At 42.9% G+C, this 21,062-nt stretch overlaps 2 protein-coding genes across 3 annotated transcripts in view; both read left to right on the plus strand.

Moving 5' to 3' along the window:
* Window positions 1-7,161: 7,161 nt before the first annotated feature.
* Window positions 7,162-18,746, plus strand: LOC130189896 (T-cell immunoglobulin and mucin domain-containing protein 4-like). 2 transcript variants are annotated; one of them, XM_056408900.1, is made up of 7 exons: window positions 7,162-7,323; window positions 7,610-7,951; window positions 14,836-14,898; window positions 15,510-15,568; window positions 15,768-15,861; window positions 16,461-16,488; window positions 16,942-18,746. In XM_056408900.1, the coding sequence occupies exons 1-7, from the start codon at window positions 7,287-7,289 to the stop codon at window positions 17,075-17,077; spliced, it is 759 nt and encodes a 252-aa protein (XP_056264875.1). In that variant the 5' UTR covers window positions 7,162-7,286; the 3' UTR covers window positions 17,078-18,746. The 2 variants fall into 2 exon arrangements, with proteins under 2 accessions (XP_056264875.1, XP_056264869.1); XM_056408894.1 differs by lacking the exon at window positions 7,162-7,323 and having other exon boundaries at window positions 7,421-7,951.
* The window catches only part of LOC130210130 (cornifelin homolog B-like), an 8,500-nt gene continuing 4,588 nt past the window's right edge, over window positions 17,151-21,062 (plus strand). The window contains exon 1 of the mRNA XM_056440116.1: window positions 17,151-17,183. Within this exon, the coding sequence (XP_056296091.1) occupies window positions 17,151-17,183 (33 nt within the window). The remainder of the gene's footprint in view (window positions 17,184-21,062) is intronic.

Below are 21,062 nucleotides of genomic sequence, written 5' to 3' on the forward strand. Positions count from 1 at the left end.
GCTAAGCTAAATGGTTCCTACCAGCCTCTATGCTAAGCTAAACGGTTCCTACCAGCCTCTATGCTAAGCTAAGCTGTTCCTACCAGCTGTTAAGCTAAGCTAACCAGACACATGTATGTATAGATGTAGATCTTCAGGTGTTTCAACCTCCTGGGCTGTGGTGCGTGACCTTTGACCTCGAAGCACTACCAGCTTCCCTAGAAGGAGCCCCGTCCTCCGCGGAGTGATTTATCTGTTCTTAGGAGCTTCTGGGTTTAAAAACAGAGAGAAGTCCAGGAATGAACGTTAAAATGTCACAGCCGTCTCCGCTGCTCGCCGCGACCCCGACCAGGAACTCACGGGCTAAAAACGGCAGCACGTCCCGTTAAGATCCAGCCGCACATTCCAGAGGTCACGACCTTCAGTTATTACACCAAACGGCCTCTTTATGTGAACTTCAGTCATTTCTCTTTTTATGGATGTTAAAACTCACTCAGTACAGAAATGTTGCTCATATTTACCAAATAAACAATAGAACATTATACATATATATACACTACCGTTCAAAAGTTTGGGATCACCCAGACAATTTCGTGTCTTCCATGAAAAATCACACTTTTATTTATCAAATGAATATAAAATATAGTCAAGACATTGACAAGGTTAGAAATAATGATTAATATTTGAAGTATTAATTTTGTTCTTCAAACTTCAAGCTCAAAGGAAGGCCAGTTGTATAGCTTATATCACCAGCATAACTGTTTTCAGCTGTGCTAACATAATGGCACAAGGGTTTTCTAATCAGACATTAGTCTTCTAAGGCGATAACACAATGTACCATCAGAACACTGGAGTGATGATGAAATGGGCCTCTATACACCTCTGGAGACATGTCATTAGAAACCAGACGTTTCACCTAGAAGAGTCATTTACCACATTAACAATGTAGAGAGTGTATTTATGATTAATGTTATCTTTATTGAAAAAACAGTGCTTTACTTTGAAAAATAAAGTCATTTCTAAGTGATCCCAAACTTTTGAACGGTAGTGTACATGTATATATATGTATAAATATATACATATATATATATACGTATATATATATACGTATATATATTAGTGCTGTGAAAAATAACGCGTTAACTCAGTTAATTAAATTACAGGTTGAACTAGTTTTTTTTTTTTAACGCATTTAACGCATGCGCAGAATGAGCTTCAATCCGTCTGTTGTTGGTCGTCTCTCCAGCAGCGTGTCATTCTGTCTCTAGTGTCGCGTTAACACGACTCCGATCTCCGTCTCGCGCGCCGCAGAGCTCGGATGCCGGCGTGTGCGCGCACATCGGGACGAAAAAAAGTCGCGGCAGAGCTCCGATGCTGGCGCGCTCACTGGTGAGCAAGTTATATGCTCCCCTGTGTATAAATGCAGGGCTCTCAAGTGTCTGAGCGCACAACTCTTCTCGGAGCTCTTGCCTGTCTTGAGAGCCCTGTAAATGTATATATGTGATTAATCATGATTAATCCACAGAAACCTGTGATTAACCTGAATAAAATTTTTCATCGTTTCACAGCCCTAATATATATATGTATACATGTATATATATGTATAAATTTATACATATATATATATGTATATATTATGTATTATTATTATTATTATTATATATGCAAAAAATGTATATATATATATAAATATATACATATACATATCTATATTTATGAAACATTTTATCGACCACAATATGTATATATAACTATATATATAAATATAAAAATAAAAATAAATAAATATATATCTATATATATATGTGTATATATATATTATCCCTCCCCAATAGGGGTCCGTGTCCTGCCGGTCTCCTCCTGTCCTCCAGGATGTGGATCAGCTGATGGACCACACCTGATCCTGGTCTGGAACCACCTGAACACTCACTCTTCTTTGTTGGTTTGTTTCACACATTTTCACATGATGACATCACTGATTACTGACCCTCATGATGTACTGCTGCCCTTTAAATACATAAATACATGTGATGTATTACCTTTAACTGGTATATACATATATATATATATATATATATATATATGTATATATGTATATACACAAACAGTATATTTCATTGGAGTTGTAGATGTTTTATTGTTGCTCAGCTTCTTCTTCTGTGGTTTATTGAGTAGACGTTCCTCCTGGAGGTCTGAGCGTCACCACATTAAACCTTTTAGTGTATTTTTTATCCTCCGCTCTTTAAAACCTGCAGCAGCTCTCAGAGGACTCTGAGTTACTTCCCTCCTCCTCTTCTTCTTCCTCTTCCCCTTCCTGCTCTTCTTCCTCCTGCATGCTCCTCTTCGTTCTCCTCTTCCCCCTCCTCCTCATCATCCTCCATCCTCCTCCTCTTCTTCTTCCTCCTCCTGCTATACTTCTTCTTCCTCCTGCATGCTCCTCTTCGTCCTCCTCTTCCCCCTCCTCCCTCCTCCTCCCTCCCCCTCCCTCCCCCTCTCTCCCTCCTCCTCCCTCCTCCTCCCTCCCCCTCTCTCCCTCCTCCTCCTCCTCCTCCGCTCCTGCTGGAGATGAGTTCTGGAGGCGACCAGCAGCCGCTCAGACAGCTGGAGTCTGAAGTAGACGATGAATCACAGTTTAAATGTTCTTTCTTCTTCAAAAAGACCTCGAACAGGCAGAGACACACACACACATACACACACATTATAGACACACAAACTTTGTTTATGACTATTTTAATTCACTGCTGAGACATTTCAGAACTTTATGGCAGCGTCAATTATTCCTCTCATATATAGAGTATATATATATATTAGGGCTGTCAGCGTTAACGCGTTAATCTATGCGATTAATTTGGCCGCGTTAACGCACAAAAATATTTTAACGCAATTAACGCAAGTTTTTTTTTTTTTTTTTTACCGCAGCAGTACGGTTTGACACTGTTTCCGTTTTTAAAACAATCATTTCTCCGCGAAAATAAGGAGCAGAAATCAGTTAAACTCGTGGATGAATCAGTCGGGTTTCCTCCTGCTCCTCCTTCCTCCCGTCTCCCCCTCTGATACTCAGAGGAACGGAGGGCGACGTGTCGGGACACGCGGCGCGGAAAGAACTCGTCACACGAAACCTTCACCGTGATTGGTCAATCCGTTTATCTGTCAACATTTCGGGGGAAAAGAAACCAATGAACACTCAGTAAATCACAAAGGACCTCCCACCTCACAGGTTAGGCTCATTTAGCAGCCTGTCAGTCAGAGAGCAGAGAACACGGCGCGAGGACAATGAGCCTCATTTCAGAGCTGAGATTGTTCTGGAATGTTTGATGTATAACACGTGGGGGTGTGTCACATGCAAAAGACTTTAAACGGTGAATTTAATTTATTTTGTAAAATGTATAAAATGCCCCCAGCCTCCAGAGGGTTAATGTGACATATGTGAATGTCAGTCAGTCACCAAGGCCACTGGTTCTGCTGCTGTTCAGTGGTAAAGATGACAGGACCAATGGGGTCTCAATATACTTCTTCTTTTTTACTAATCTGATGTTTCACTGAAGAAACTATTTATCATCCACGATATTAAATACCTCGCTGGCACTGTATATGTAGGAGCCTCTTTGAAAACACAGCTCTGTGTGAAGTTTTGTCTTTAAAAAGAAGGGAAACACTTTTAACCCTTGTGTTGCCTTCGGGTCATTTTGACCCGATTCAATGTTTCACCCTCCTGTTACCTTTATATTTACTAACATATTTTACCCTTTGGGTTCAATTTGACGCCAGCAATTAAAACCTCCAGAAAATTATTAGAATTAATATTGTTTTCCAAGTTTAAGTGTGAGGCACTTTATGTTTGTTTGTTGACTACCGAAAGAACACCGACATTAAACATTGAATGGGGTCAAATTAACCCGAAGGCGGCAGGAGGGTGTAATATTGATTCGGGTCAAAATGACCCGAAGGCAACACAAGGGTTAAACGGTGAATTTTGTTTTGTTTTGTAAAATGTATAAAATGCCCCCAGCCTCCAGAGGGTGAACGTGACATATGTGAATGTCAGTCAGTTTCCAAGGCCACTGGTTCTGCTGTTCAATGTTAAAGATGACAGGACCAATGGGGTCTCAATATATATATATTTTTTTACTAATCTGATGTTTCACTGAAGAAACAATTTATCATCCACGATATTAAATACCTCGCTGGCACTGTATATGTAGGAGCCTCTTTGAAAACACAGCTCTGTGTGAAGTTTTGTCTTTAAAAAGAATGAACTTTTAACTTTTAATTGCGATTAATCGCAATTTCAAACTGTGCGATTAATTAGTTAATTTTTTTTAATCGATTGACAGCCCTAATATATATATATATATATAAATATATATATATATGTACAGAACGTGTTTTCCATGTGGTGTGTGTTCAACATTTGTATTGATGGAGACGTTCGGCTCATTTCTTTCTCTCTGACCCGTCTCACCTCAAAAACAGAAGAATACATTCAGTCAGTGAGCCGTGAGGCCACGACCTTTGACCTTTGATCTTCAGAGACAGATGTTATCTGGTAGATGTTACATGTGTAACATGTCATCTGGTAGATGGTAGATTATTGTTATCGTAGATGTAATACAGGGTTATTAAAGGGTTAATAAAGGGTTAACACAGGGTTAATAAAGGGTCACCTCTCTCGTGTCTGGGTCACTCTGCATTATTTAGCCTGGTGCTTCAACAGGTCCTGGATCAGCTTTGATGTGAAGTGGATGAAAAAGGCTGTAAAAAGTTAAAAGTGCTCTCAGCAATCTGAGCTTCAAAGTGTGTCTGACAAGAGAATATTTATATTCATTTATATATATATAATATATATATAAGTATATATATAAGTATATATATATATGTATATACTTATATGTATATATGAATATACATATTTATATATATATATATATATATATATTTATATATATGAGACTTGTGTCTTGAAGAGGGGGGTTTTCCAGCAGAAGAAGAGGGGTGTCCTGGAAACAGCGCCACTATCTCGTAGACGTACACTCTGTGGCCACAGGTGGTACTGCAGCCTGTAATGAGTCGGTTAGTTAGTGTTTTAGAAGGAACCCGTCATGCAGCCGGCAGCCTGCAGGGGGCGCTGCATAATCAAACACGACACTGAAGGGGCTTAGTTGGCCACCTTACGCATATTTAATTTACTATCTCTTTTTACCTTCACATTGAAAATGCCGGAAGGTTATGTTTTGATCTCCGTGTATTTATTTATTTATTTATTTATTTATTTGTATGCGTGTTATTCGCAAATCTCAAAAAGTATTGAACCGAATCGCATGAAATTTGGTGGGATGATTGTTTATTATCCGGGGACCAGTTGATTAGATTTTGGGATCGATCGGGTCAAAGGTCAAAGGTCAAAGGTCATGAACAGGTCAAAATCTTTCGCAGAACTCAAAAAGTATTGAACCGAATCGCATGAAATTTGGTGGGATGATTGTTTATTATCCGGGGACCAGTTGATTAGATTTTGGGATCGATCGGGTCAAAGGTCAAAGGTCATGAACAAGTCAAAATCTTTCGCAGAACTCAAAAAGTATTGAACCGAATCACATGAAATTTGGTGGGATGATTGTTTATTATCCGGGGACCAGTTGACTAGATTTTGGGATCGATCGGGTCAAAGGTCAAGTTCAAAGGTCATGAACAGGTCAAAATGTTCTTGAATCGCATGAAATTTGGTGGGATGATTGGTTATTATCCGGGGACCATTTGATTAGATTTTGGGATCAATCGGGTCAAAGGTCAAGGTCATGGAAAGGTCAAACTCTTTTTTTACCATAGCACGATACATTTGTATCCAATTGGCATGCAACTAAAGCCAAAATGTTCATAATTCAATGCCCAATCTTGTGATATGCGAAGGTATGCGCTCTACCGAGTGCCCATTCTAGTTAAGATATGTTCTGAGTTGAATAATTTGACGGAAGTGTTGTCATTGAGTGTCTGAGCGGTTCCCGTTGCCTCAGCCTCACGCTGCAGGAGGACATGCTCCCTGTGAAGCTGTGCGACCTCCTTCAGGGGCAGGCAGAGTGTCTGGAGCCAAACCCACCGAGGTGAGGTCCTCAGCCTTCTTCTTTAGGCTGTCACTCATGATGCCACGCCCCTGTAGTTGAGACCACGCCCCACATGTCACATCCAGGCCAAAAGTCTGAAAGTGAAAACAAAATTTGAACCTGAAAAAATATGATTTGAAAGTTTAAAATATAAAATCTGCTCATGAAGAATTAACAGAAACACTACTGAATACAATTCATATTTAACCCTAAAAATCGTTTCATCCTCATTTCAAATACATTGTTGAAATTTTTAAAGTTCAGGACCAAAATTTGAATTTTCAGGTTTTAATGTTATTTTCAAATGATCAAAACTGTTGGCCTGGATTGGCTCCGCGAGAGTCCCTAGACCAGATAACAGGAAGCTGACAACGCGTCCAACAGGAAGTCATGCTGACCACATGTTTACCTTCTAGACCAGAAGTCATCCATCTGGTGACCCTTGCTGACCTCACACGCTCACGAGGACACGAGTTCACTCCCACTAACTATGAAGGGCAAACGGTTTAAAACGTCTTCAGATCAAAGTCGTCCTCACTGACGTCGGTCCAGAGGAAACAATGTGTCAATGTTCAGATCTTTATGTCATATTTACGTTATATTTTGTTATGTTATGTTTTGTTACGTTATGTTTTGTTACGTTATATTTTGTCACGTTATGTTTTGTTACGTTATATTTTGTCACGTTATGTTTTGTTACATTATATTTTGTTACGTTATGTTTTGTTACGTTATGTTTTGTTACATTATATTTTGTTACGTTATGTTTTGTTACGTTATATTTTGTTACGTTATATTTTGTTACGTTATGTTTTGTTACATTATATTTTGTTACGTTATGTTTTGTTACGTTATGTTTTGTTACGCTATGTTTTGTTACGTTATAATTTGTCACGTTATATTTTGTCACGTTATGTTTTGTTACGTTATGTTTTGTTACGTTATATTTTGTCACGTTATGTTTTGTTACGTTATGTTTTGTTGCGTTATATTTTGTTATGTTATATTTTGTTACGTTATATTTTGTTATGTTATGTTTTGTTACATTATGTTTTGTTACATTATGTTTTTTTAAACATATTTAACATGTCATGGTCAGTCAGACTGTTACTGTTACTGTTGAAGAACGTAACTCGTGTCTGGTTTCTCTGCCTCTCTCTGGGGGAAGTGGTTTCTCGCCGTGTGACTTTGTGATGACACCGTCAGTTCATGATGAAGGTCGTTCTGCTCCTCGCTCTCCTCACAGGTGACGTAGAATCACTTTATCCCCGTTCTGTTGCTAGGACAACAACAATGTTTCTTCTTCTTTTACTCGTATTGTCATGTTTCTTGCTGTTCTTGTACTTCGGTTTATATGTCAGATCAACGTATTACATCATTCATCACCGCCTCTAAAGAAGTCAACGTTGTGGGTTTTATTCTTATTTCCGTCTCTTTTGGGAACTTCTACTTTCACAAACACCTGAAGGATTATAATCAATCAAACTGGATGAAGAAGAGATCTGATCAGACAGTTTGCCCGTGTCCCACAGCCAGTGAAGGCAGCACGGTGGTGGGTCGAGCAGGCGGAGAAGTCACTCTGTCCTGTAAATACGACATTGGCCTCCAGGGGGCGCTGTCCATCTGCTGGGGGCGAGGGGCGCTGCCCGCCTCGGGCTGCGGTGGCCAGCTGCTGTCCACCGACGGGCAGCGCGTGAAGGACGGGAGCCCAGCCTCCGGCAGGTACCGGCTCCTGGGGGCCCTGGGGGCCGGAGACGTGTCCCTCACCATCAGCAACCTGACGGGGGCCGACGAGGGCCGCTACGGCTGCAGGGTGGAGGTACCGGGCTGGTTCAACGACCACAAGAACCACCTTGACCTGAGGGTGGAGGATGGTGAGAACATGAGGCAGGAGAACATGAGGCAGGAGAACATGAGACAGGAGAACATGAGACATGAGAACATGAGACAGGAGACAGGAGAACATGAGACATAAGACATGAGACAGGAGAACATGAGACATGAGACAGGAGAACATGAGACAGGAGAACATGAGACATGAGACAGGAGAGCATGAGAAAGGAGAACATGAGACATGAGAACATGAGACAGGGGAACATGAGACATGAGACATGAGAACATGAGACAGGAGACATGAGAACATGAGAACATGAGATAGGAGAACATGAGACAGGAGAACATGAGAACATGAGACATGAGACAGGAGAACATGAGACAGGAGACAGGAGAACATGAGACATGAGAACATGAGACAGGAGAACATGAGACATGAGACAGGATAACATGAGACAGGAGAACATGAGACATGAGACAGGATAACATGAGACAGGAGAACATGAGACAGGAGACAGGAGAACATGAGACATGAGACAGGAGACATGAGAACATGAGACAGGGGAACATGAGACATGAGACATGAGAACATGAGACAGGAGACAGGAGACATGAGAACATGAGAACATGAGACATGAGAACATGAGACAGGGGGACATGAGACATGAGACATGAGAACATGAGACAGGAGACAGGAGACATGAGAACATGAGAACATGAGACAGGAGAACATGAGACAGGAGAACATGAGAACATGAGACATGAGACAGGAGAACATGAGACAGGAGACAGGAGAACATGAGACATGAGAACATGAGACAGGAGAACATGAGACATGAGACAGGATAACATGAGAAAGGAGAACATGAGACATGAGACAGGATAACATGAGACAGGAGAACATGAGACAGGAGAACATGAGACATGAGAACATGAGACATGAGACATGAGACAGGAGAACATGAGACATGAGAACATGAGACAGGGGAACATGAGACATGAGAACATGAGAACATGAGACAGGAGAACATGAGACAGGAGAACATGAGAACATGAGACATGAGACAGGAGAACATGAGACAGGAGACAGGAGAACATGAGACATGAGAACATGAGACAGGAGAACATGAGACATGAGACAGGATAACATGAGACAGGAGAACATGAGACAGGATAACATGAGACAGGAGAACATGAGACAGGAGACAGGAGAACATGAGACATGAGACAGGAGAACATGAGACATGAGACAGGAGACATGAGAACATGAGACAGGAGACAGGAGAACATGAGACATGAGAACATGAGAACATGAGACAGGAGAACATGACACATGAGAACATGAGACAGGACAACATGAGACATGAGAACATGAGACAGGAGACAGGAGAACATGAGACATGATAACATGAGACATGAGAACATGAGACAGGAGAACAGGAGACATGAGAACATGAGACATGAGACAGGAGAACATGAGACATGAGAACATGAGACATGAGAACATGAGACATGATAACATCAGACATGAGACAGGAGAACAGGAGACATGAGAACATGAGACAGGAGAACATGAGACAGGAGAATATGAGACAGGAGAACATGAGACATGATAACATGAGACATGAGAACATGAGACAGGAGACATGAGAACATGAGACATGAGAACATGAGACATGAGAACATGAGACAGGAGAACATGAGACAGGAGAATATGAGACAGGAGAACATGAGACATGATAACATGAGACATGAGAACATGAGACAGGAGACATGAGAACATGAGACAGGAGAACATGAGACATGAGAACATGAGACATGAGAACATGATACATGAGAACATGAGACAGGAGGACATGAGAACATGAGACATGATACAGGAGAACATGATAACATGAGACATGATACAGGAGAACATGAGAACATGAGACATGAGAGAGGAGACAGGAGAACATGAGACAGGAGAACATGAGACATGAGACAGGAGACAGGAGAACATGAGACATGAGAACATGAGACATAAGAACATGAGACAGGAGAACATGAGACATGAGACATTAGAACATGAGACAGGAGACAGGAGAACATGAGACATGAGTACATGAGACATGAGACAGGAGAACATGAGACAGGAGAACATGAGACAGGAGACATGAGAACATGAGACATGAGACAGGAGAACATGAGACATGAGAACATGAGACACGAGAACATGAGACAGGAGAACATGAGACATGAGAACATGAGACAGGAGACAGGAGATAATGAGACATGAGAACATGAGACAGGAGAACATGAGACAGGAGAACATGAGACATGATAACATGAGACATGAGACAGGAGAACATGAGACATGAGAACATGAGACAGGAGAACATGAGACATGAGAACACGAGACATGAGACAGGAGAGCATGAGACATGAGAACATGAGAACATGAGACATGACACATGAGAACATGATACATGAGAACATGAGACAGGAGAACATGAGACATGAGAACATGAGACAGGGGAACATGAGACATGAGAACATGAGAACATGAGACAGGAGAACATGAGACAGGAGAACATGAGAACATGAGACAGGAGACAGGAGAACATGAGACATGAGAACATGAGACAGGAGAACATGAGACATGAGACAGGATAACATGAGACAGGAGAACATGAGACAGGATAACATGAGACAGGAGAACATGAGACAGGAGACAGGAGAACATGAGACATGAGACAGGAGAACATGAGACATGAGACAGGAGACATGAGAACATGAGACAGGAGACAGGAGAACATGAGACATGAGAACATGAGAACATGAGACAGGAGAACATGACACATGAGAACATGAGACAGGACAACATGAGACATGAGAACATGAGACAGGAGACAGGAGAACATGAGACATGATAACATGAGACATGAGAACATGAGACAGGAGAACAGGAGACATGAGAACATGAGACATGAGACAGGAGAACATGAGAACATGAGACATGAGAACATGAGACATGAGAACATGAGACATGATAACATCAGACATGAGACAGGAGAACAGGAGACATGAGAACATGAGACATGAGAACATGAGACAGGAGAACATGAGACAGGAGAATATGAGACATGATAACATGAGACATGAGAACATGAGACAGGAGACATGAGAACATGAGACAGGAGAACATGAGACATGAGAACAGGAGACATGAGAACATGAGACATGAGAACATGAGACAGGAGAACATGAGACAGGAGAACATGAGACAGGAGAATATGAGACAGGAGAACATGAGACATGATAACATGAGACATGAGAACATGAGACAGGAGACATGAGAACATGAGACAGGAGAACATGAGACATGAGAACATGAGACATGAGACAGGAGAGCATGAGACATGAGAACATGAGAACATGAGACATGACACATGAGAACATGATACATGAGAACATGAGACAGGAGAACATGAGAGAGGAGGACATGAGAACATGAGACATGATACAGGAGAACATGATAACATGAGAACATGAGACATGATAACATGAGAACATGAGACAGGAGAACATGAGAACATGAGACAGGAGAACATGAGACATGAGAACATGAGACATGAGACATGAGAACATGAGACAGGAGACAGGAGAACATGAGAGAGGAGAACATGAGACATGAGACATTAGAACATGAGACATGAGAACATGACAGGAGACAGGAGAACATGAGACATGAGTACATGAGACAGGAGAACATGAGACATGAGTACATGAGACATGAGACAGGAGAACATGAGACATGAGAACATGAGACATGAGAACATGAGAGAGGAGAACATGAGACATGAGACAGGAGAACATGAGACAGGAGAACATGAGACATGAGACAGGAGAACATGAGACATGAGACAGGAGACAGGAGAACATGAGACATGAGTACATGAGACAGGAGAACATGAGACATGAGACATGAGAACATGAGACAGGAGAACATGAGACAGGAGAACATGAGACATGAGACAGGAGAACATGAGACATGAGAACATGAGACATGAGAACATGAGAGAGGAGAACATGAGACATGAGACAGGAGAACATGAGACAGGAGAACATGAGACATGAGACAGGAGAACATGAGACATGAGACAGGAGAACATGAGAACATGAGACATGAGACAGGAGACAGGAGAACATGAGAACATGAGACAGGAGACAGGATACAGGAGAACAGGAGACATGAGAACATGAGACATGAGAACATGAGACACGAGAACAGGAGAACATGAGACACGAGAACATGAGACAGGAGAACATGAGACATGAGAACATGAGACAGGAGAACATGAGACATGAGAACATGAGACAGGAGACAGGAGAACATGAGACATGAGAACATGAGACAGGAGAACATGAGACATGAGTACATGAGACATGAGACAGGAGAACATGAGACATGAGAACATGAGACATGAGAACATGAGAGAGGAGAACATGAGACATGAGAACATGAGACAGGAGAACATGAGACATGAGACAGGAGAACATGAGACATGAGACAGGAGAACATGAGAACATGAGACATGAGACAGGAGACAGGAGAACATGAGAACATGAGACAGGAGAACATGAGACATGAGACAGGAGAACATGAGACAGGAGAACATGAGACAGGAGAACATGAGACATGAGACAGGAGAACATGAGACATGAGAACATGAGACATGAGAACATGAGAGAGGAGAACATGAGACATGAGACAGGAGAACATGAGACAGGAGAACATGAGACATGAGACAGGAGAACATGAGACATGAGACAGGAGAACATGAGACAGACATGAGAACATGAGACATGAGAACATGAGACACGAGAACAGGAGAACATGAGACACGAGAACATGAGACAGGAGAACATGAGACATGAGAACATGAGACAGGAGAACATGAGAGAACATGAGACAGGAGAACATGAGACACGAGAACATGAGACAGGAGAACATGAGACATGAGAACATGAGACAGGAGAACATGAGACATGAGAACATGAGACAGGAGAACATGAGACAGGAGAACATGAGACATGATAACATGAGACATGAGAAGATGAGACAGGAGAGCATGAGACATGAGACAGGAGAGCATGATACATGAGAACATGAGACAGGAGAATATGAGACATGATAACATGAGACAGGAGAACATGAGACATGATACAGGAGAACATGATAACATGAGACATGAGACAGGAGAACATGAGAACATGAGAACATGATACATGAGAACATGAGACATGATACAGGAGAACATGAGACATGAGAACATGAGACATGAGGACATGAGAACATGAGAGAGGAGAACATGAGACAGGAGAACATGAGACATGAGAACATGAGACATGATAACATGAGACAGGAGAACATGAGACATGAGACATGAGAACATGAGACAGGAGGACATGAGAACATGAGACAGGAGAACATGAGAACATGATACATGAGAACATGAGAACATGAGACATGAGACAGGAGAACATGAGACAGGAGAACATGAGAACATGAACCATGAGAACATGAGACAGGCGAACATGAGACATGAGAACATGAGACAGGAGAACATGAGACATGAGACAGGAAAACATGAGACATGAGACAGGAGAACATGAGACAGGAGAACAGGAGAACAGGAGACATGAGACATGAGACATGAGACACGAGAACATGAGACATGACAACAGGAGACAGGAGAACATGAGAACATGAGACAAGAGACAGGAGAACATGAGACATGATAACATGAGACATGAGAACATGAGACAGGAGACAGGAGAACATGAGACATGAGACAGGAGAACATGAGACATGATAACATGAGACATGAGAACATGAGACATGAGACATGAGAACATGAGACAGGAGAATATGAGACATGAGAACATGAGACATGAGACATGAGACAGGAGAACATGAGACATGAGAACATGAGACATGAGACAGGAGAACATGAGACAGGAGAACATGAGACATGAGAATATGAGACATGAGAACATGAGAACATGAGACAGGAGAACATGAGACATGAGAACATGATACATGAGAACATGAGACAGGAGAATATGAGACAGGAGACAGGAGAACATGAGACATGAGAACATGAGAACATGAGACAGGAGAACATGAGACAGGAGAACATGAGACAGGAGAATATGAGACATGAGAACATGAGAACATGAGACATGAGAACATGAGACATGAGACAGGAGAACATGAGACATGAGAACATGATACATGAGAACATGAGACAGGAGAACATGAGACAGGAGAACATGAGTCAGGAGACATGAGACAGGAGAACATGAGACAGGAGACATGAGACAGATATTATAGATACATGAATAGGTATAATCATATATAGTGTATGTTTACAGGTTTATCTATGTGTCAGACATACAAAGATCGATTGGTTGGTTGATTGATTGGTTGATTGGTGGATTGATTGGTTGATCGGTTGATTGATTGGTTGGTTGATTGGTTGGTTGATTGGTTGATCGGTTGATTGATTGGTTGATCGGTTGATTGATTGGTTGATCGGTTGATTGATTGGTTGGTTGATTGGTTGATCGGTTGATTGATTGGTTAATTGGTTGATTGGTTGGTTGATCGGTTGATTGATTGGTTGGTTGATCGGTTGATTGATTTGTTGATTGGTTGGTTGATCGGTTGATTGATTGGTTGATTGGTTAATTGATTGGTTGGTTGATTGGTTGATCGGTTGATTGATTGGTTGATTGGTTGGTTGATCGGTTGATTGGTTGGTTGATTGGTTGGTTGAAGCTGTTCATAATGACTCCACCAAATGGAGGTGGTGTAGCTCTTCTCTTGTGGAGTCATGTGACTTGGCGTGAGAGGTTCAGGCTCAGCTGCTTTTGTCCTCAGCTCCACAGACGACGTCATCGAGCTGGACGTCGTCGCCCTGGGAGACGGCCTCTAATGCCACAGGTACGACACGAGATGAGCTCCCACACACACAGCTGCTAACAACTCAGAGAGATCAACATAATGCTCATGCTACTGACTGTTGTTTTGGTTCGTCCTGTAAAATGTCAGTTATGGTGATATATTACAGTCTGAACTCTTATAAACAATTGTGAATAATTTACATGTAAGGCTATAATATCTGCTAACCATTAGCATTAGCAGTAGCTATGTGTCTGCTAACCATTAGCATTAGCAGTAGCTTTGTGTCTGCTAACCATTAGCATTAGCAGTACCTATGTGTCTGCTAACCATTAGCATTAGCAGTAGCTTTGTGTCTGCTAACCATTAGCATTAGCAGTAGCTATGTGTATGCTAACTATTAGCATTAGCAGTAGCTATGTGTCTGCTAACCATTAGCATTAGCAATAGCTATGTGTATGCTAACCATTAGCATTAGCAGTAGCTATGTGTCTGCTAACCATTAGCATTAGCAGTAGCTATGTGTATGCTAACCATTAGCATTAGCAGTAGCTATGTGTTTGTTTATGGCCAAACAGAAGTGAAGGGAAGTTCCCTCCAGCCCTCCAGCTGCTGACGCTCTCTAACGCCCGCTTTCACTTCCTGTCCTGCAGGTCATGTGACCTCCAGCCAGCGCCTCGCCACTTCCTCCTCCAGCATCATCACGGCCGAGGTGAGAAGAACCCTGTCTCACAGGGTCAAAGGTCAAGGGGCCACGTCATGAGCAAGGTTCCCAGGTCAGGCTGGTCTCATGAACCAGGAAGAAACTAGAACTAGATGTGTGTGTGTGTGTGTGTGTGTGTGTGTGTGTGTGTGTGTGTGTGTGTGTGTGTGTGTGTGTGTGTGTGTGTGTGTGTGTGTGTGTGTCACAGGTCAGCAGCAGTGTGAGCCCGGTTCTGGTCTGGGTTCTGGTCTGGGTTCTGGTCGGGTCGGCGTCTCTGGTCTCAGTGGTGGTCCTCGTCATCAGTAAGCGTCGGGTCACATGACTCGTCTGTTTCAAACAGCTCGTATGAACACATCACATGACTTCCTGTGGAAACAGGAAGTAGATTGGTTTGAATAATAAGAGGCTGTGCTTGATACTTCACATTTTATTAATGATCTCTTTATATGAACACAATGTTGAGATTATGATCAATAATAATAAAAGATATGAGTTTCAAAATAAAAGGTAGTTAAAGATTTGAGTTTCAAAATAAAACATATTTAAAGATATGAGTTTCAAAATAAAAGGTAGTTAAAGATATGAGTTTCAAAATAAAAGGTAGTTAAAGATTTGAGTTTCAAAATAAAAGGTTGTTAAAGATATGAGTTTCAAAATAAAACGTATTTAAAGATATGAGTTTCAAAATAAAAGGTAGTTAAAGATATGAGTTTCAAAATAAAAGGTAGTTAAAGATTTGAGTTTCTTAATAAAACATTGTTAAAGATATGGGTTTCAAAATAACACATATTTAAATATATAAGTTTAAAAAATAAAGCATAGATAAAGATATGAGTTTCAAAATAAATGGAGGTGAGCCCATGCCTCCTTCCTCATTAAAGGTGTGTTTATGTCTCTGCAGCGCTCAGCAGGAGGCGACTCGCCAGGAGGTGAGTTCTTCTTTAATAGCTGCTCTCTGATAGGCTGGGAGTGGGCAGTTCGACCACATGGCGTGCTGACAGCTGATCGGGGATCAGATCTACTGAAGGTCTTCAACCACAAACAGAAACTCTGAGGTTTGACATTCACAGAGCTGACGAAGACGAAGACGAAGACGATGATGGGACGGAAGTGTCCCAATGTGAACCGGAGGATCTCGTGACCTTTAAGCCTTAAAGGGACAGTTCACCCCCACAATTCAAAGCACACATTGGAGCTAGAAGTGTGACTGTCTCTTTAAACCCTGAAGTACTTTCTGTTCTGAACGTCGTCATAACTCGTGTCATTTGATTATCAGTTAAAGGAAACTGTTTGGTGGACTCCGGAGTTCCAACTGGTAACCCGGAGCGTGGTGTCACCGCGCTATGAATTGTGGGTAATTCCCATGACTTCCTGTCTTTCAGCGCCCTGGTCCCCGGCTTGGTCCGGTTCTGGTCCTCCTCCTCCGGCCTGCAGCTCCACAGTGGAGAGTCGGCGGTGGAGAACATCTACCAGATGGACGAGGGCGCCAACGGAGGCGGGTATGAGTACCTGCCCTGAGTCCCCGGAGCTCCGCCCCCCTGACCGGACGGGACAGAAAAAGGAGAACTTCAGTCCTTCAGGGGAACCAGTGATGGACTACGACTCCCAGATAGCATTGCTGTCAGTAGTCCAGATGACGTCATCTGAAAGCCGGTGTGATGCTAAGCTAACGTTGTAGCGGCTCCTTCACGGGAAAGACGGCCGTTATATTTTTTTGTCCACTGGTAGACGTCATGAGCAGTGGCGGTGCGTCCATAGGGGGCGCTAGGGCGCCGCCCCTCTTAAAATTTTGAGATGAAAAAAAGAAGAAGAAAAAAATACATCCTGTCAAAAAACATGATATGCCAAATCATTTAAAGAGTAAATATACCGTGTTGACGTGCTAAATGTGTGTGGGAGACCGTCAGCCTGTCAACAACCACTTAAGTTAAATGTGACATAAATAATATATCGTCACTCATCATCACGGAGAGAAGCCCCTCCCCATTTTAGGGACACCGGCCCAACGTGTGTGTACGGCAGCGAGCAAACATTTCAGTCGTTTCGGCAAGGACGGCTTCTCATTGGAGGATGAAACGTGAATCTTGGGGCACAAAAATTTGTGCTCTGGCCAATGACATCGTTTTATTATTTCACGTGACTGGACTATTCGGCCAATCAGAGACCGGTATCGTTCCCTCAGCCAGAGAGCTCCACGGAGCAACGAGAGCAGGTAGCTAACGGAGCTGTTAGCTGGAGCTCAGTGAGTAATGCTGTTTAGTTTCTCCTGTCTGTCGTTCCAAAGTCCTGGGACTGAAACTCTCTGGACTACAACGGGGGGAGGGGCCTAAAGAGCTGCAGACAAGTGGAAAGCACGAATGTTAACGCAGCATCTAGCGAACAGCATGGAGCTAACGAGCTAACAGCATGAAGCTAACTAGCTAACAGCATGGAGCTAACTCGCTAACATCATGAAGCTAACTAGCTAACAGCATGGAGCTAACTCGCTAACATCATGAAGCTAACTAGCTAACAGCATGGAGCTAACTCGCTAACAGCATGAAGCTAACTAGCTAACAGCATGAAGCTAACTAGCTAACAGCATGGAGCTAACTAGCTAACATCATGAAGCTAACTAGCTAACAACATGGAGCTAACTCGCTAACAGCATGAAGCTAATGAGCTAACAGCATGAAGCTAACCCTGTCTCAGACCGAACTGGCATCGAAACACAAGGAAGAAGTTGTGAAACAGACACATTCCCTCAGAATGATGGAGGCTGATTACAGACATGATGACTTTAACCAGAGAGTTATGGAGACTTTAGAGAGAGGAGCGACTCTACAGGAGAGGCTCTGTCCCCATGGAACATGTGATCTGACTCTACTCTGTCCCCATGGAACATGTGATCTGACTCTACTCTGTCCCCATGGAACATGTGATCTGACTCTACTCTGTCCCCATGGAACATGTGATCTGACTCTACTCTGTCCCCATGGAACATGTGATCTGACTCTACTCTGTCCCCATGGAACATGTGATCTCTGACTCTACTCTGTCCCCATGGAACATGTGATCTGACTCTACTCTGTCCCCATGGAACATGTGATCTGACTCTACTCTGTCCCCATGGAACATGTGATCTGACTCTACTCTGTCCCCATGGAACATGTGATCTGACTCTACTCTGTCCCCATGGAACATGTGATCTGATTCTACTCTGTCCTGTCCATGGAACATGTGATCTGACTGACTACTCTGTCCCATGGAACATGTGATCTGACTCTACTCTGTCCCCATGGAACATGTGATCTGACTCTACTCTGTCCCCATGGAACATGTGATCTGACTCTACTCTGTCCCCATGGAACATGTGATCTGACTCTACTCTGTCCCCATGGAACATGTGATCTGACTCTACTCTGTCCCCATGGAACATGTGATCTGACTCTACTCTGTCCCCATGGAACATGTGATCTGACTCTACTCTGTCCCCATGGAACATGTGATCTGACTCTACTCTGTCCCCATGGAACATGTGATCTGACTCTACTCTGTCCCCATGGAACATGTGATCTGACTCTACTCTGTCCCCATGGAACATGTGATCTGACTCTACTCTGTCCCCATGGAACATGTGATCTGACTCTACTCTGTCCCCATGGAACATGTGATCTGACTCTACTCTGTCCCCATGGAACATGTGATCTGACTCTACTCTGTCCCCATGTAACATGTGATCTGACTCTACTCTGTCCCCATGGAACATGTGATCTGACTCTACTCTGTCCCCATGGAACATGTGATCTGACTCTACTCTGTCCCCATGGAACATGTGATCTGACTCTACTCTGTCCCCATGGAACATGTGATCTGACTCTACTCTGTCCCCATGGAACATGTGATCTGACTCTACTCTGTCCCCATGGAACATGTGATCTGACTCTACTCTGTCCCCATGGAACATGTGATCTCTCTGACTCTACTCTGTCCCCATGGAACATGTGATCTCTCTGACTCTACTCTGTCCCCATGTAACATGTGATCTCTCTGACTCTACTCTGTCCCCATGTAACATGTGATCTCTCTGACTCTACTCTGTCCCCATGTAACATGTGATCTCTGACTCTACTCTGTCCCCATGTAACATGTGATCTCTGACTCTACTCTGTCCCCATGTAACATGTGATCTCTCTGACTCTACTCTGTCCCCATGTAACATGTGATCTCTGACTCTACTCTGTCCCCATGTAACATGTGATCTCTGACTCTACTCTGTCCCCATGTAACATGTGATCTCTCTGACTCTACTCTGTCCCCATGTAACATGTGATCTCTCTGACTCTACTCTGTCCCCATGTAACATGTGATCTCTGACTCTACTCTGTCCCCATGTAACATGTGATCTCTGACTCTACTCTGTCCCCATGTAACATGTGATCTCTCTGACTCTACTCTGTCCCCATGTAACATGTGATCTCTGACTCTACTCTGTCCCCATGTAACATGTGATCTCTGACTCTACTCTGTCCCCATGTAACATGTGATCTCTCTGACTCTACTCTGTCCCCATGTAACATGTGATCTCTGACTCTACTCTGTCCCCATGTAACATGTGATCTCTCTGACTCTACTCTGTCCCCATGTAACATGTGATCTCTGACTCTACTCTGTCCCCATGTAACATGTGATCTCTGACTCTACTCTGTCCCCATGTAACATGTGATCTCTGACTCTACTCTGTCCCCATGTAACATGTGATCTCTGACTCTACTCTGTCCCCATGTAACATGTGATCTCTGACTCTACTCTGTCCCCATGTAACATGTGATCTCTGACTCTACTCTGTCCCCATGTAACATGTGATCTCTGACTCTACTCTGTCCCCATGTAACATGTGATCTCTCTGACTCTACTCTGTCCCCATGTAACATGTGATCTCTGACTCTACTCTGTCCCCATGTAACATGTGATCTCTCTGACTCTACTCTGTCCCCATGTAACATGTGATCTCTCTGACTCTACTCTGTCCCCATGTAACATGTGATCTCTGACTCTACTCTGTCCCCATGTAACATGTGATCTCTGACTCTACTCTGTCCCCATGTAACATGTGATCTCTCTGACTCTACTCTGTCCCCATGTAACATGTGATCTCTGACTCTACTCTGTCCCCATGTAACATGTGATCTCTGACTCTACTCTGTCCCCATGTAACATGTGATCTCTCTGACTCTACTCTGTCCCCATGTAACATGTGATCTCTGACTCTACTCTGTCCCCATGTAACATGTGATCTCTGACTCTACTCTGTCCCCATGTAACATGTGATCTCTGACTCTACTCTGTCCCCATGTAACATGTGATCTCTCTGACTCTACTCTGTCCCCATGTAACATGTGATCTCTCTGGCTCTACTCTGTCCCCATGTAACATGTGATCTCTGACTCTACTCTGTCCCCATGTAACATGTGATCTCTGACTCTGAACCTCTTTCATGTGAGGTGAACCTCTTCTATTGTGT

The sequence above is a fragment of the Pseudoliparis swirei genome, chromosome 3, assembly GCF_029220125.1.
Source record: "Pseudoliparis swirei isolate HS2019 ecotype Mariana Trench chromosome 3, NWPU_hadal_v1, whole genome shotgun sequence".
Classification (NCBI taxonomy): Eukaryota; Metazoa; Chordata; class Actinopteri; order Perciformes; family Liparidae; genus Pseudoliparis; species Pseudoliparis swirei.